Source organism: Mauremys reevesii, linkage group 16, assembly GCF_016161935.1.
Source record: "Mauremys reevesii isolate NIE-2019 linkage group 16, ASM1616193v1, whole genome shotgun sequence".
In the NCBI taxonomy this organism is placed as follows: domain Eukaryota; kingdom Metazoa; phylum Chordata; order Testudines; family Geoemydidae; genus Mauremys; species Mauremys reevesii.
The window spans coordinates 41,036,827-41,053,113 of NC_052638.1; the positions used below are offsets into that span (position 1 = coordinate 41,036,827).

Sequence of the window (16,287 nt, forward strand, 5' to 3'; positions counted from 1 at the left end):
ACCATGCAGCCCACTATTCAGCTGCTTTTGGAACACCTCAGATGGAAAGGCTGACAATGCCCCAAACCCACACTGCTGCTAACAGGGAATACCCCCCTGGCCCCATCGTATCAGCCATCCCTTCCCATGATGGGCAACCTCCAGGCAAAGAAATCAATCGGGCCATGATGTCTGGATTTGGTAATGGGGGGGAGGGGACACTCCCCAGGATGAACTAAACATTTAAGGCTTTAATATAATACATTGCCCTTCTCTAGCACCTGTAATATGGGAATCTGAAAGAGCTTCACAGACACTGGCTGAGCTCCACAACTTCCCAGTGGGGTGGATTACTCTCCCTTTGCAGCTTGGGAATCAGAAGCAAGAAAGATTAAGTGACCTACCCCTCATCACACGGGAAGTCTGCAACAATGCAGGAAACCAAATCCAAGTCTCTTGACAGCAGGTTTGCTGCCTTACCCACAAGACCTTCCTTCCTCCTATACATGTCCTTACACCTGTCCCTGTGCCCACGTGCCTTGTCACTCCAGCTATCCTCTGGCCAGGATGGTTCATATTCAGAACTTCTGACCACTCAGCAGCAGCTAACCAGGCTCAATGTTTGCCACCTGCGGCATACCACCTCTGCAGCACTAGCAGCCTGGCAGTCATCTTTAGGAACCCTACCCTTGCTCTCAATATCATTTAATGCATCTTCAATTCTGCAGCCAGAACACTGGGAATGAAACCCGCCCAGTGTTGTGCTCTCTTGGCTGCATCTGGTCGAGTTTAATTTCCTCTGAATCCTAACTGCAAATTCACAGAGGTGATAATTGACAGACTCCTTGTGCCAACATAACCAACCACTTTCGGCATCCAAACATTAACCACGCAGGGACTCTTTCCAAGCTTTGTTTGTTACAAAACATGACTGGCATTTTATGGGCACTGGCACATCTGTCTAGAAAACAAACGGATATAGGAGCAAGCTTACAACACACTTCGGCTTGACTTAAAACAGCAGTTCTCTTCCACCCAGTGCCAAGGATCCTCAGGGCAAAAATCCATGCCCTCTCTCAGTGCAGTGTCACAACCCAGGTTGTGTCACATGTCCGGGAGATACTGCCCAAGTAGCAGTGCTTCCTGTGAGCAGTTTGAAGGGGAGAGGAGGGAAAACCTTTGTTGGGGCGTTAGAGTACCTTTCCTGGGAAAAACTCCTTTGAAAACTGTCCATCAGGGGAGAGTGTGTAAAATTCTGGGCTGCAGTGCCATCCATCTATCATCTAGGTTCTTACATCCCCCTTTGCATTGTAGTGTCTTCACAGAGGATCAGAGGGTTGATTTGCATTTGAGTGCCTAGAGGCCCCAGTCAAGACCAGAACTCCGCTGTTCTGGGCACAGCACATACCAAGAGACAGTTCCTGGCTCAAAGAGCTTACAAACTAATTAGACAAAGGGTGGGAAGGGAAACAGGGTAAGTTATTTGCCCAAGATCATACAAAATAGGTCTGCTGCAGCCACTGAAATAGAACCCAGGCCTCCTGACACCCCATCCAAAGTCCTAGCCACTAGACTGTACTGCCTCTCAGCTCTACATCTTCTTTCATGGATGCAGACAATGCATTTTCTCTGCTTCCTAGTCCCTTACCAGGATAGGGACTTGTATGACAGGAAACTCTCTCCAATCTCTCTCTTTCTAATACCTGGGACCAATACAACTACAACATTGCACACAACAAATGCTCTGAAATTCAACCCGAAAAGGCAGAGGTGACAGGGGAAAGCAGTACGTGAATCTGAGAGGGTGCAATCTCCCTCTCTCAAGCAAGAGTGCCTCTTTTTAACAGTGGGTTGTATAGTCTCCTGGTTCTTTTGGACTCCCAACAGCCTATGGAAGCTGAGGTAGTGGTGATGGACACAAGCATTTTGCACTGGGTTAGGAGGTTATGATTTTTCTTCTTTAATATAGACCCCACGACAATGATCCATGCCTTTGTCTCTGCCATGTGAGACTGCTCAAAGTGCTCTGCACTGGGGGTTACTGAAGCTTCAGCTGGTGCAGAACACATAACACATTTGCTTGCTGTTAGTCATATGCCCATAATCATCCTGGGCTGGTAGGGAGAACTGGCCACCTATCTGCTTCAAGATCCAATTCAGAGCGTTGATTCTGTTCCAGATCTTGGCTATAAGACAACAGCTTTCTATGAACCATGCCTGTAATTGAGATCAGCTGAAGGACTTCTTACTGATACAGACCCAGTAATATTGCACGATGGGACCTTTCGTATCTAAACTCTGTACCCTAAAAGACAAGGGTGGTTACAATCTGTTCTGTTTTAGATAAGAGACATAGCCCTTGGGCTTCAAGCACATTGCCAGCATGGCTCTTGGTTGAGCAGACTGGTCAATCCAACGAACATGAACAGGGTTTTTCTGCATAGACATCCATCCCTACAGGGGATACGTTGGGGCATGATGATGATGAACCAGCTCAGTGAATACTGGGCCTTACTAGACCAGGGTAAGGAAGCCCATGGATGGCATCTCTTCAGAGCAGCTGGAGCTGCCTTCAATGCTCCAGTGAAGGGTGGTGGCAAATCTTCGGTGGGAGCTTTTCTCCAATAAATTCTTTCTTTCGGCTGCTTTTGATACTGAAGTTTTTGCCTCAAATACCAAAGGGAAGGATCTTGTGCAGAGCTAAGGAGCAGTTACTCCACTCTCACAATTACTTCCTAACTAAATCAACTTGGATAAAGACCCAAAAGAGAGGAAACTGTAGAAATTCTTGATTTCATCCCTACTGTTATCCGACATGTGAGAAATCAGCAGTCCATCTCCTGATGCCTCTTCTGTTCCTGAGTATCTTCACTTATAATAAAGCAACACTGCCTTCAGTTTAATTCACCCGCCATCTTGGTAGCAGCTGGTCAAATTCCTGGAAACTCTGACTGCTCTATCAGATAGTCTAACTGAAGAAAAGCATCAAGAATGCAAATAGCTTGATGGGCATCACACTTTCATTTCATCAGTTCAAAGTAAGCGTACATGGCCAGCGAGGAAGCACGGGAGTCAGGCTTTGGGTTCACTTCCCAGCTCCGCCACTTAAATGTGTGACCCGTGGAAGATGACATAGAGAGGAATTTTCAAAAGTGCCTGATTGGCTTAGTCCTGCTGACTTTCAGTGAGACTTGTGCTGATAAACTACGTTGGCACTTTTGACAATCCCATTCTTAAAATATATGTGCCTCAGTTTCCCCATCTGTACAAAAATGGATGACGCTGAGAAATCCACAGAAAGGCAAACTGTTTACACTTAAGAGGCAACACAAGTTTCAGCTATATGCTTTATTTACGGATAATGGCACAACAGGGAGTGACTGTGTCACAGACAGCCACGACTCCAAGGACTCATACTCAGTGTTGAACAGGGCTGGTTGAATTCCTTGCTTAGTATTTAATCTAAAGATGTGAATTTATGTACTAATCTCCCTTCCTTGTGCTGTTTCCCTTTAAATCTTCCAGTCAAAGCTGTCAGCTGGAGAAGATGTTTGGGGGCTGGGCCCCCGGTGCGCTAGAGGAAGCTTGTCCGAAGTTGCATGTGACTTAGTTTTGCTCCGAGGACGCCCTATAGCCCCTCTCTGATGCCACTGGGATACTCTTGGATCCCGCTCCCAGGCGCCGCTGCAGACAGCGCCCCCTTTCCCCGGGCGCCCAGTTCCCCCGCCCCCCACCCCGCGAGCTATATAACGCCTGGCCCCGGGCGCTGGGCCCCTGGGCGGGCAGGGAGCATGCTCAGGATGGGAACCCGCGTCCCCCCCCTCCTCCTCCTCCTCCTGCTGCTCGGCAGCGTCCCCGCCTCCCGCTCCCGGGGCTGCTGCGGGGGGAGCGGGGCGCCGCGGCCGGCGGGCGAAGCGCGGCCTGGGGGTGCCCCGCGGGAGCCGGGCCCGGCCGGGGGCTGCTGCGGCGGCGGCGGCAGCCGGCGGCTGAAGATCGGCATCATCTGCGCGCTGGGGGCGCTGGTGATGGTGAGCAACGGGGCGGTGATCGCGGTGATCGCCTCGGCCGTGGCGGGCTGGAGCCGCAGCAGCCGCCTCACGCTGCTCTCGCTGGCGGCCGCCGACGCGGCGCTGGCGCTGCTGGTGGTGCCGCTCAACCTGTACGGCGGCCTGGCGCCGGCGCCGCCCCGCCCGAGCCCTACTGCCGGGCCGCGGCCTTCGTCAACTCCAGCGTCTTCGGCGCCTCGCTCTACTCGCTGGCCGGCGTCTCGCTCGAGCGCTACGTCGCCGTCTTCTTCCCGCTCCGCCACGCGCGCCTGCTGGGCCGGCGCCGCCTCGCGCTGCTGCTGGCGGCCGCCTGGCTGGGCCCCGCCCTGCTGCTGCTGCCCGTCGCCCTGCCCGGCCGCGCCGCCGTCCTGCGCGTGCGCTTCTCGGCCGCCGCGCTGCTCTGCGAGCCGGACTACGCCTCCAACGCCGCCTACGCCGGCCTGCTGGCCGCCGCCATCTTCTGTCCCGCCGCGGCCACCGTCCCCTTCGCCAACCTGCGCCTCTGGCAGGCGGCGCGCGCCCAGCGCCGGCGCGGCGACGGGGCGGGGCCGCCCGGCAAAGGGGCGGGGCTGAGGCGGCTCCGCCTGCTGCAGCTGGACGCCGCCTCCCGGGTCCTAGTGCCCGTCGTCGTCGCCTTCTACGTGTGCTGGGCGCCCTGCATAGCCACCATCCTGTACAACGGTGAGTCGGCGGGGGGCGGGGAAGATGGGGAAGGGGGCAGTAGCGTGGGGCCGGGGATGGGGAAGAGGGCGGTGGGAGGAAGGGGTAGTGGTGGGGTGGGGCTGAGAGAGAGAGGAAGGGGGCAGCAGGGGAGGGGATGGGGAAGTGTGGTAGGGGCTGGGGAGAGAGGAAGGGGCAGTGGGAGGGGAACAAGGGGATGGGATGGGGAAGAGGGCAGGGGAAGGAGAAGGGGCTGGGGAGAGAGGAAGGGGCAGTGGGGAGGGGAGGGGGAACAAGGGGATGGGATGGGGAAGGGGGCAGTGGGGAGGAGAAGGAGCTGGGAGAGAGGAAGGGGGCAGTGGGGAGGGGGTGGGGGAGCAAGGGGATGGGATGGGGCAGGGGGAGGAGAAGGGGCTGGGGGAGAGAGGAAGGGGGCAGTGGGGAGGGGTGGGGAACAAGGGGATGGGATGGGGAAGGGGCAGGGGAGGAGAAGGGGCTGGGGGGAGAGGAAGGGGGCAGTGGGGAGGGGTGGGGGAACAAGGGGATGGGATGGGGAAGGGGGCAGGGGAGGAGAAGGGGCTGGGGAGAGAGGAAGTGGGGTGGGGAGCAAGGGGATGGGATGGAGAAGGGGGCAGGGGAGGGGAAGGGAGATGGTGGGTGGGGAGACATGGGGGATAGGTAATGGAAACGGGATGAGCTGCGGTGGGTACCACCCTCTTACAAGCTTGTGCCCAGGGTTGGTGCTGGGCTCCCTTGGCGAGCAGGGAATGGGACCCTTACACAATGAGGATGGAAGAGGTTACGTGGAGCTCCCTCGGGTGTGTAGGGGTGTGCGTGTGTTGGCTATCAGGGGAGTGCAAACAAAAACTGCCTGCGCTTTTATGATCGCTGAGCTTTTTAAGCCAACCTCATGTCTTTGGGGGTCTGGCAATACTGGGATCAGCCCCTGCTGGGGACAGGCACCTCAACACCATGTGCTGATATCATTATTAGGTGCACTTGCCCTGGCCTGGGGGAGAGGAGAGACCCCAAACCAAGGGGTGGTTGGGAGCCCCACTTGAAGTGGCCTGGCTTTGAGTGCTTGCCTGGGAGAGGTGAGGGGTGGGGGATCCTTTGCATTGCTTTTGGGGATGGGGACGCTGCTGCAGCAAAAGGGGGCCAGTAAATACCTAGCTATTGCCCCCTAGTACTAGGGCCAGGGATTCCTTCTCGTGACCGTTCCCCCGTCCTGTAGTAGCTCGGTGCAGCAATTGGGAGACTTGGTTTCCCTTTACCTCTGCCCATGTTACAGGTGAGTCATGGACTCAGCTGGGGCAAGTGAGGGCCTAGAATGGGGGCATCACGCTAGTGAGCCCGGGCTGGTGTGGTGCTGAGGCTGCCCGCAATGGGTGGGGAAGGACCATAGGGTCTCACCCCTGGGCATGACGAGCCCTGTAATGTGGGGAACGCTCACCTGGTGCTCTCCTTCTTGCAGCAATCACGAAGGACAGAGTCCACGAGTGGCTGGAGTTCGTGGCCCTCTGGCTGCCTAGCGGCAGTGGCTTCCTCAACTGCTTTGTCTACTTCTGGACCAACAGGAACTTCAGGCACAAGTTCCAGAAGATCGGGCACAAGCTCTGTGGGCCCTGCAGCCGAGTCAAGTGGGAGCAGGACGTGCACAGGATGGTCACCATCAGTGCAGCAGTGGAGAGGCGCAGCAGCCAGCCTGCTCTCCTCCCAGACCGCTCCTGCAGCGGGTCTTCCACCAGCACCTTACTGCCCAGAGAAGCACAAACTAGCCTATAAGCTACTTTGACACCTTCTGCGTCAGCTGCAGTGCCTATGAAAGGCCGTTGTTGTGCTGGGTTCTATACGGTGCATCAGGCTCTTTGTGGCCTGCAAGACGTGCGAACGCCTGGCTTTGTCGAGAGCCTGGATGCTTGTGCGGCAGAAGGAGCTGCTGTCTCCTCCTGGGCTGGGGCTGCTCTGGCTGTGGGGAAGGAAATTGTCAAGTCACCAGAGGAGGCCAAGCATCTTTCCGTGAGCTTCACCAAATGGTGTCAGTGGAGAAATATACAAAGAGTGTTTGGGTTAAGGAGCCCTTCCTGGGAAGGGGTTTTGTGTGGGGAACTGGTCACAGCATGGACGTGAGCTTCTGCTGTGAACGAAACAGGACATCCACTCGGAGCGAAGTGCCCTGGCCCATCCCAGCCAGGGGCAGAGAAGGTATAAAGTCCCTGCGCCCTACAGCCCCGGTCTGGGATTCTGTAGATCACAGACAGCTGCCTCTCCATCAGTGCAGTGTGACAAGTCTCCCTCTGAGCCAAAGGGGACGTGGTTCTCTCCCCAACAAGCCAGGTCACTCCAGAGTACCTGAGGGGTTGGCAGTAATGGCTAGTGCCAGGTGTGCAGGAGAGGGCTGGGTGAAGCTTAAGGGCTGAGGGGAAGGTGTGAGATCGACTGCAAAAGGGACTGTCGAGCAGGCATTGCGGTTCCTGCCCCATGGCTATTGCGCCCGCCATGTGATCACTTCTGAAATGTGCCCAAGGGCCTGCTGCACTGCTGCTCTGGCTGCAGACTTGCCTACCTCCATTCCCCAGGCTCAGATTCTGCCTCCTGCTCCATTTGCCATCCCAGCTGGGTGATCCTCCTTCCCTTCCCCTCCCCTCTCACTTCACGGGGACCCTGGACATAGAAGGACACAAACTCACTTTGGGGGGATACTTTTAAAAGAGAACCGCAGCTTCTGGCATGACACAGTCTGTCTGGTTTTAACACCTTTTTACCTCTGCCATCTGGATGTTGGGGGTTTTTAGAGTAGGTTTTAGTTAAATTGGATAAATTCTCATTGTCCGTGTGTTTGATCAATCTGGACAAAGGACTCCAGGTCACAGGGGTGGAACTTTAGGGAGCCCCTTGCTGACAGCACTGACTTTGGGTGCTCTCCTAAGCTGTGTCCTGGTGCAAAGGAAGGAGCAGCAGGCTGATGGGTAGCCTCACTCCTCCCCTGTATGGCTGGGGGGGTTGCTAGGCTGAATGTCCCATCCTAATTGAAGTATCCCCTCCTGAAGCTCCCACCCTTGCGCTTTGCTGGCCCACTCACCAGAAACTGGTGAGGAAATTGACATTTTGTAATTGGTTAACCAGACTTTTAGTGACTTGGGATGGTAATGGAGTAAGGTCAGGAGATGGAGCTCTTCCTCCATTCTCCCCTCTCACTTCTAGCCAGACCAGAGGATTAAATGAACAAACCCAGAAAGATGAAGTGAGCAAACCGAGTGTGTAGCAATCTGGGAAGTGCAGCTGCGGTTAAGGCCCTGGGCAGTTTCTTTGCTCTTTTCCAAGGTGAATTCTTCCAGCCCCTGAAACCTCCCCATTCAGGGAAAGGCTGGGCTTTCCCATTGTCAACAAATATTAAGTCTTAAAGCAAATGTGTGATGTCACAAGGAAAGCAGTAGTGCAGTAATGCTGGGTTAGAGCAAAATGGCCTCTGCTCTCCATTGTCACTTGAATTAGAGAATTTTTCTCTTAATGTTGAATTGTAAATAGCCATTTTATCTGTTCTCCCTCCCCAGTGTTCCTGCTGCTTGTTCAGGGCAGGTTCTGCCATTTCCCAGTGATTTATACATCAGGGACCAGTGGAAACTGCATCAAATGGAAATAGTATTTGTAACTGACTTGGTCAAGTGTATATTGTAGGGGATTTGGAAAAAGCTGTACTGTGGAGTCTCTTCTGTCCTGTTTGCACCAAACCCTCTTTACATGCACACTATTTTTTATTACTGTCTAGGTATATTTTTATCTCTTGGATTTGGAGCTGTATGTAAGTAGATTTCCTCCCCCCCCCCCCCCGCCGCCCCTTAAATGTGTTATTTCTGGGGAAAAAAAGATTTAATTAAAAGGACTGTAAATAAAAAATAAATATTTAGTTATTTAACCTCTGGCTGAGTGTGTTTCCTTGGCTGGCTGTGGACTGCAAAAGCAGCAAATCTGACAAGCCAAGGGGGTCTGGAATAGGGGAGGCATGTTCTGGCGAGCACCAGTTTTTGGCAGGGGTTGTGGAGTTCTCAGGACTCTGATGAAGTAGGACCGGAGAGAAAAGCACCAGAGGAGCTTGCAGTGTAATGTAAAGGACAATAGCACTGCTGGATCTAGAGTACACTTGGCTGGAATTACAATAAACGAAAAGTTATTTGGGGGGCTGGGGGAGACCTCCATGGTCTGGAATAGGATGGAGACAGTTCTGCTCCTGCTTTCAAGCTTGCATGAGCAAATACGGGTATTTTCCTACACAAATTAGGTGCACAAAATGCATATGCAGTTGGGTACCTGTCTTGCTCTTAAAAATCTGGTCCCTAAAACATCCTTGACACTTTGAGTTCCTGGGCAGGTAAAACAGCCCTGACGCTCCTGGAACTGAGTGAGTTCCAAACTCTCTCTAGCATGAGAACTGAAGTTCTAGTAACGTCAACCTGGCCACCCTGTGCACATGCCTCAAGGCCTCATTCTTATTTTTAAAGGACCAGCTGTCTTCACAGAGAAGGCAAGGCAGCAGCCAAGTTCTGTGCAGCTTCATGGGACATTTTATGTAGAGCATTTAATCAGCTAGTTTGCATAGCCATCAACTTCCTCTACCTTGTGGCTATAGGGTTGATAGGGCAGCTTGGCGGCACTGAGGTCTGTTACTCCTGAGGGCATTCTGCGCTTAAAAAAATATTATGTGCAGAATTTTTAAAATTCTGCACAGTTTATTTGTCAAATAAATGTGGAGGCTCCAGCCTGGCAGTGGGGAGCACTGGCTGCACAGAGGTGGGAGATCACTGTGCAGCTCCCCCACCCCCAGGACACAGACTGAGGGATGAGGCTGCACCCAACCCTGGCACAGCACAAGGACTGGGCCTGCCCCAGAAACACCCCCAGGGCCCTGCCCCTCCATACCAGGTGCGGGCAGGCAGGCTCAGCAAGGCAGGATCCAGGTGTGGGTTGAGAGGGTTCTGTGTGGGGCAATCTGGACTGGGCAGGTGGCTCAGTGGGGGATCTGGGTGCACAGGGGCTTGGGGGGGGCACCCTCTTGTGCAATGGTAATGGGTCTCTGCAGGGGGTCCAGGTGAAGGTGGTTTGGGCTCAGTGGTGGGGGTCTGGGTGTGGGGGGAGATAGAGCTTGTCAGGGAGTCTTGGTGTGGGGGTCCAGATGCTGTAGGAGAGGGGCTCAGTCAGGTGGGGCTCCAGGTGCGGGTGGTCCAGGTGCAGGGGGAGTTGGGCTTGTCAGGGGGGTTCTGGGTATTGGGGGGGGGGGTGTAAGGCTGTGGGTGCTGAGCAGGGCCTGCTGGCCCATGCGAACGCTGTGTCATGTCTCTCCCAACCATGACCCAGTGGGAGACGCTGGCATACCTGTTTGGACAGTTTGATGGTTCTCCAAAGAATTCACAAGACACTTCCCATAAACAAAACCATTCAATAATGATACTTAAGTCTCCAATACAAAAGCCAGCCCCGGCCCTGATGGTGCTAGTGACACCCTCACCCCCTGGGTGTGCTCAGCACTGTCACCATATATACAACCATGTGTTAGACAAGTCTTAAACCTAGGGTGACCCGACAGCAAGTGTGAAAAATGGGGGTGGGGGTAATAGGAGCCTGTATAAGGAAAAGACCTAAAAATCAGGACTGTCCCTATAAAATTGGGACATCCGGTCACTCTACTTAAACCTGCTGGCTAGGCAGGGCCTGCAGGCTGGTTTGCACTGGGCCAAGGCCTGCCAAGGCCTGCCAGCCTGCGGGGAAATCTGCTGCCTTCCTATATATAAATACAGCTTATCCTGAAACACTCTGGCAAGAGTCACCTGTTATTCTGAAGCTTATCTTGGCTTGAAGACAAGAGAACCTTGTGATTCATTCACAGGAATTGCAGCCTGGCTGCCAAAGCTGTGTCCCTCCCCAGACCCTGGGGCCTGTGCTTCCTTTTTTGGTCACAGTGGGTGTTTTGCAAAGTCTGAGGAGGGAGGGAGGGAGTGACTGGGCAGAGTCAACGTCCCCCATCAGGGCCTCCAGCAAGGCTGCTGCCCTGGCTCCCCTCTGGGGGAGTGGCACAGCCTAGCTTGGGGCAGAGATGGGCAGCCCGGCGGGCGCTCACGGCTGGGGAATGGTGCTTGTAGCTGTGTGCGGGGTAACATTCAGCAGGGCGGGGGCTTGTGACCCCGGCTGTGACCAGTGCATCCCCCCGATGATGTTCCAGCCAATCTTCTGTGCCCGCCCGGTGCCTCCAGGAGAAGCCAGGGGCCTTGATCGCCTCCCTAGGGCTGTGACTGGCACTGCCTTCTCCACTGGCTGGGGCTGGCTGGTGGGGGGCCCAGCACATGTTGCCCAACAAAGTACGTAGCTTAGAGTTTTGTTGCCCGAGTCCCAAGCGTGGACACAGCCCCTGCCCTGCCTGCTTAGCCACACCCCTCGCCAGCGCAGCCCCCCCATCAGTCCATGAGCCAGCGGAAGCGCAGACTGGAGTCCTGCATCTCCTCCTGGTATATCTTGTGGAAGCGCATGTTCTGCAGCGGGGTGAAGTGGTCTCTCCAGTCTCCCACTGTCCCTGAAACGGAGGAGAAGATGCAGAGTGAAGCTAGTACTGGGCCAGAGCCAGGCTTGCCAGCCTTTCCCTAGCAGGGCCCAGATACCATGGTGATGGGCGCCAAAAGCCTGTCTAGAGGACACGCAGCTCTGGGATTCACTCTGCTCCTCAGCACCGCACTGGGGATCGGCTCGGAGTGCAGGACACCTGCCTCCGGGAGCACGGCATCCTGTCCCTCCCCACCCCAGCCGGGCTGCTGCCGGCCGTGCTTGGGCGGTTTGCTAGCAGGCCCCGGCGGGAGGAGTTACCAGGTTCCTGCAGCCAAGCCTAGGTTACATCAGCCCCTACCCGTTGCCGTGGCAGCAAGGGTTGTGGGCACACAAGCGAGCAGGGCTTGCCTGGCGCCTTCTGACTCAGCCCGTCTGCCCGCGGGGGCGTCTCACGCCCGTCTTTGGCTCCCATCCGGGGCAGCCACAGGGCAGCGAGCTGGTTCCATCCTGCCGCAGGGGTGGGAGGCTCCAACGGTCAGCAGAGCACCCGGGGTAGCATGCAGGGGCGGAGGCAGAGAGGCCAGGGGATGAGCCAAGGCCTTTTGCTGCCGTCACTCCCCCGTGGGAAACGCACCCCCCCCCCCCCGTACCTTTCCGCATGAACCTGCCCCGGCTGTGGTCCATGATCTCGCAGGGGATGAGCGTGTAGTTCACCATCGCATTCTCGCGCATGGAGGAGAAGCTGCAGTGCTGCTGGATTGTTCTGCTCTCCTCCGGCTGCAGCGGGCAGCCCAGCCAATCAGCGAGCCGCTCGACCGAGCGCCCCAGCTCCTGCGAGCCGCAGCGACCAGCAGTTAGTGAGGGGCACCCCCAGGGCAGGTCGGGTGAGCAGCCAGCGACTGGGGGGCTGGACCCCTGCTCTGGGGGCTCCGGCTCAGCCAGGAGGTGTCGTGTGAGTGGGGCCAGGTCACAGGCAGGGGAGGTTCATGTGCCGTTGCCTTTGCCCCCCAGGTGCCCCATCTGCCCGGTGCTGTGCTGGGCACACGCCCATTGCCGGGAGAGGGGGCAGCACCCCTGACCAGCCGGGGATTCCTGTACGGCTGGGATGCCACAGGCCATGTCAGGGCGAAGCAGAGGCTGCTGGGCCTTGTGGGACCTGCAGCAGATGTGGAGCCACGTGGGAGTTGGCGGCAGTTGCTGTCCCACATGCCAAGGCCACCCGTGGCCTCCCGGAGCCCAGACAGAGCTCAGCCCCAAAGCACACCCCGAGGGAGCCGCTCCTTCCGCCGGGCCATTCGGCTGCCACCCCGCAGCCGCCAGTGGCTGTGACCCAGCGTGCCCGTGGCTAACGCACCTGGTGCAGGTCCTCGTAGGTGATGTAGAAGAGATCCAGCTGGGCCCGCTGGCTGAGCCAGCCTTTGATGTGCTCGAACCAGGAGCCGTACTGCACTGCAGGGAGCAGAGAGGGTCAGGATTGAGAGGCAACGCTGGCCGTGGTGCAAATGGCCCTGGGAAAGCGCCTGCTCACACACCCCAGAGCCAGCATTGGGCCCCATGGGGCCCTCCTCCAACCCCACGCTGAGAGTACCCTTGGTTCTGACAGCCTGGATCTGGCCCTCATCCCCTCTGGCTCAGCTGCGCCATAGCCCCTCCCCAGAGCACTTCCTGGGGTGCTGCTAGGCTCAGGCAAAGGCCCAGGAGTGTGCCTGGGGGGCAGCCACATCCCTGGCTGAGCGCAGGGGACAGAAGCCTGCCTCTGGGGCAGCAGAAAGCTGGCTGTCCTGGGCTCTCCACTGCCTGTGACTGGGCTGCAGCTAATTCTCAGGCTCCTGCGGATTGCCTGAGCCCCTGAGCCAACCCCCCAGTCTCCCTTTGTGTGGTCTGGGCAGGGCTGAGCGCAGGGGCCACAGAGCCAGGCCTCCTACGCTCTAAGCCCAGCCAGCTCCCCACCCCCCATTAGAGCTTGGGTGAGTCACGCCTTCCCCTGACTCGGTTTCCCCAGCTGTAAATGCGGGAGGTGGCACTGGTGAGAGGCGGCAAAGCCTAGAGCGTGTTTGCAAAGTGCCCGGAGCTCTCTGGGGTTGGTGATGGAGAAGGGCAGGGGATGCCCACTCACCTGTGCCATCCAGGAAGCGGACGAGGAAGTCCTCAAAGGAGCCCGGGTCTGGCAGGAACTTGGCCATCTTGTGGAAGTGATAGAAGGAAACCGCGACGTCCTTGGGGTTCCGGGCCATGTAGATCACCTGGGATCAGGAGCAGACAAAGGACATCAGCGTCAGACAGACACGCAGACAGGAGGAGCAATGGCCACATGCCCCGCCCTGCCCCTAGTGGGGTGGTTCCTTCCAGCTGCTCTGAGCCGTCAGGATTCACCCCCCTTTCCATGCCCCATTCCCAAGACACTCCAGGATTGTGTCCTGAACAAGGTGGTGGGACCCAACAGCAAAGCCTTTGGAGCAGGGAGGCTCCTTACACCACCCCAGGGGCTCAGCATGCAGCCCCCTCTCCCCCAGGTCCACCACCCCATGGGCCCTACGCATGGCAGTAGGGTGCTTCCTCATTTGTAAATTACCTGAGTGCACAGAAAGCCCCAGGGCAAGCCCCTGGCTTGGGGGAAGCCCCTGTCAGCCACACAGCTCACTCAGCCAGGGCAGACCAAGCTAATCTAGTGCAATCCCCTTGGGGCTCAGACCGAACTGAGGGAAAGCAGCCATGGGGGGTCCAGGCAAGCTCTGGCAGCCATTCGCGCCGTCTCCGTCTAGCCCCACTGCGGGGCAGGCGCTGGGTGCATGGGCAGAGCACTCGGCCCTGTCCTCACCCCACGCTGGAGATACAAGCCCCAGCAGAGCTGGGTGAAGAGCTTGTATCCCGAACACTCACTTTGGCCCTGGATTTCCTCAGCGCGGGGGCCAGGACCTGGCAGGGGAGGTGCGTGGTGATGAGGCGGGGCCCGCTGGTCTCTTGCAGCATGTCCTTGAAGTACGTGTGCTCCAGCCAGGGGGCTCTGGCCCAGTTCGGGATGGTCTTGGCTGGCTCCAGGTCCCCCTTGCTGTGGATCAGGGTCAGGATCTCCTGCATCCAGGTGGTGCCTAGAGAAGAAAGGCAGGGGGCTGTGAGCTTCCCCGGGGCTCCTCCTCTGCCCCAGAGACAGAGCAGGAGTGATAACCTCTGGCAGTGGGCCTGCCTGGAGCCCGCCCGCCCCCCAGCACCGACATTCCCAGCATATTCCTCCTAGCAGCCCCCAGCCCCTGCTGCATTCCCCCTCCAGAGCGGGGGAGGACGAGGAGGGGCTGCGTGCTCCCAGAGCCTCTTACACAACAGAGAATTCCGAAGAAGTGGAGCGCGCCAAGGGGCAGACACGGCGCAGTCATAACACAACTGGGATTATTGACATCTGCCGGGCCTCGGCCCAGAGCCCTGAGTGTTTAGTCAGAAGCAGGGGGCTGGCATCAGCGTAGTGCTGGGGAGGACCTTTGCTGGAGCGGGACGTCTGCACTTGGCTCTGATTGGGGAGTCATTGCAACAGTCTGGAGCCCACCCCACCCCCAGTGCTTGCTGGGGGCCCCCCTGCACAGAGCCGGGGTGGGGGGGCCCAAGCTCCTCATTGCTGTGGACCTCCCAGCCTTGCAGGGGGGTGGTAGACACCCTCCCCCTGCAATGGGCCCCCGGGCCTGAGGCGTTTGCACTGGGCTGGACACAGCTGGCACTGCGGGCTGTTAGGATGGGAATGCAGCTGAGCTGGGGCTGGGGGGCCTCCCTGGGGCCAGGCGGGGGTGAGGGGAATTTTGCCAGCCCTGCTGCTCACATGCAGGAGGGCAGTGCAGCCAGTAGCAGGGGTCCTGTTACCTGGGCGCTCCCTGACAGCTCCTGGCTCTGCCAGATGCTGATAAACCTGTGGGGAGCAGAGCCTGCAGCCCACCCAGCTGGCCACAGAGAGCTCGTTTCCAAGCCAGGCGTCGGGCTGGGGGCCAGAGGGAACATGCAGCTGCAGTCAGAGGCCTCTTCCCGGAGGCTCTGCCACGTTGACCAGCGGGGCCAGGGGCCAGCCTGAGCAAACCCTCTCCGCAGCCCCCCAGTGCCGCACTGTCCGGGGGCCAGTTCAATGCTAATGACAGGATGACACGGACGGCGATCCAGTCCCTGCCCTGCCCGTCTGGGGGCCAGTGCCGCTCAGCCAGCCTCCTAGCGCCGGCCCCTGCTGGGCCGGGGAGCAGGGGGCCCTGCTCCTCGCCGCAGGCAGCGGGTCAGCGAGACTCCGGCTCTTACCAGACTTGGGGTAGGTGACAATGACGACATCCGTGTCTCGGAACTGGAAACTGCTGGCAAAGCGCAGGGACTCCTCCGTGTGCAAGTGGCCAGGCAAGGAGATGCCAGCGAAGGTCTCCGTCACCTCCATCCTGTCCATGGTGATTGTGGGCGGACGAGTCTGAGTGCTCCCAGATGCCAGCAGCTTAAATAGCTGCCAGAGAAAGAGGAACCCTCCCTTTCTGGTTTCCCCCTCCTCTTACCGGGGGTGGGGGTGGGGCAGGAGCAGAGTGTCTCTGGCTGTTCTGCTTTGACTCAGGGCTTGTCCACACTAGAAACTTGCACCGCGCCGCTGCAGCGCTTCTAGTGAAGCTGCTCTATGCCGATGGGAGACGCTCTCCTGTCCTCAATAACCCCAGCTCGGCGAGAGGCAGGAGCTGTGTCAGTGAGAGACGCTCTCCCGTCCTCAATAACCCCAGCTCGGCGAGAGGCAGGAGCTGTGTCAGTGAGAGACGCTCTCCCGTCCTCAATAACCCCAGCCCGGCGAGAGGCAGGAGCTGTGTCAGTGAGAGACGCTCTCCCGTCCTCAATAACCCCAGCTCGGCGAGAGGCAGGAGCTGTGTCAGTGAGAGACGCTCTCCCGTCCTCAATAACCCCAGCTCGGCGAGAGGCAGGAGCTGTGTCAGTGAGAGACGCTCTCCCGTCCTCAATAACCCCAGCTCGGCGAGAGGCAACGCTTGTAGCCAGTCCTAGAATAACCCCTCTCAAGATTTATTATGTAGGACAAGGAAACAAGACAGGTATTGACAAGGCCAAAGCAGCAACA

General features: G+C 57.6%; 1 protein-coding gene and 1 pseudogene across 1 annotated transcript; one reads left to right on the top strand and one right to left on the bottom strand.

Moving 5' to 3' along the window:
- The first annotated feature begins 3,779 nt into the window (after positions 1-3,779).
- Positions 3,780-8,518, top strand: LOC120384674 (annotated as a pseudogene).
- A 1,618-nt stretch (positions 8,519-10,136) lies between these two features.
- LOC120384208 (sulfotransferase 2B1-like) lies at positions 10,137-15,889 on the bottom strand. Its single transcript, XM_039502574.1, has 6 exons — positions 15,483-15,889; positions 14,097-14,305; positions 13,333-13,459; positions 12,571-12,665; positions 11,867-12,047; positions 10,137-11,247 (listed from the first exon to the last, which is right to left on the bottom strand). The coding sequence occupies exons 1-6, from the start codon at positions 15,619-15,621 to the stop codon at positions 11,132-11,134; spliced, it is 867 nt and encodes a 288-aa protein (XP_039358508.1). The 5' UTR covers positions 15,622-15,889; the 3' UTR covers positions 10,137-11,131.
- Positions 15,890-16,287: the final 398 nt, after the last annotated feature.

Bases quoted from the DNA above. Each gene is read 5' to 3' on its own strand.
- LOC120384208 (XM_039502574.1), bottom strand. From the start codon at position 15,621: ATGGACAGGATGGAGGTGACGGAGACCTTCGCTGGCATCTCCTTGCCT. The intron at 12,666-13,332 runs GTGAGTGGGCAT...TGCTCCCTGCAG, and splicing joins CCGCTTCCTGGATGGCACAG to TGCAGTACGGCTCCTGGTTC. The intron at 11,248-11,866 runs GTACGGGGGGGG...CCTCCGTTTCAG, and splicing joins GGGCAGGTTCATGCGGAAAG to GGACAGTGGGAGACTGGAGA.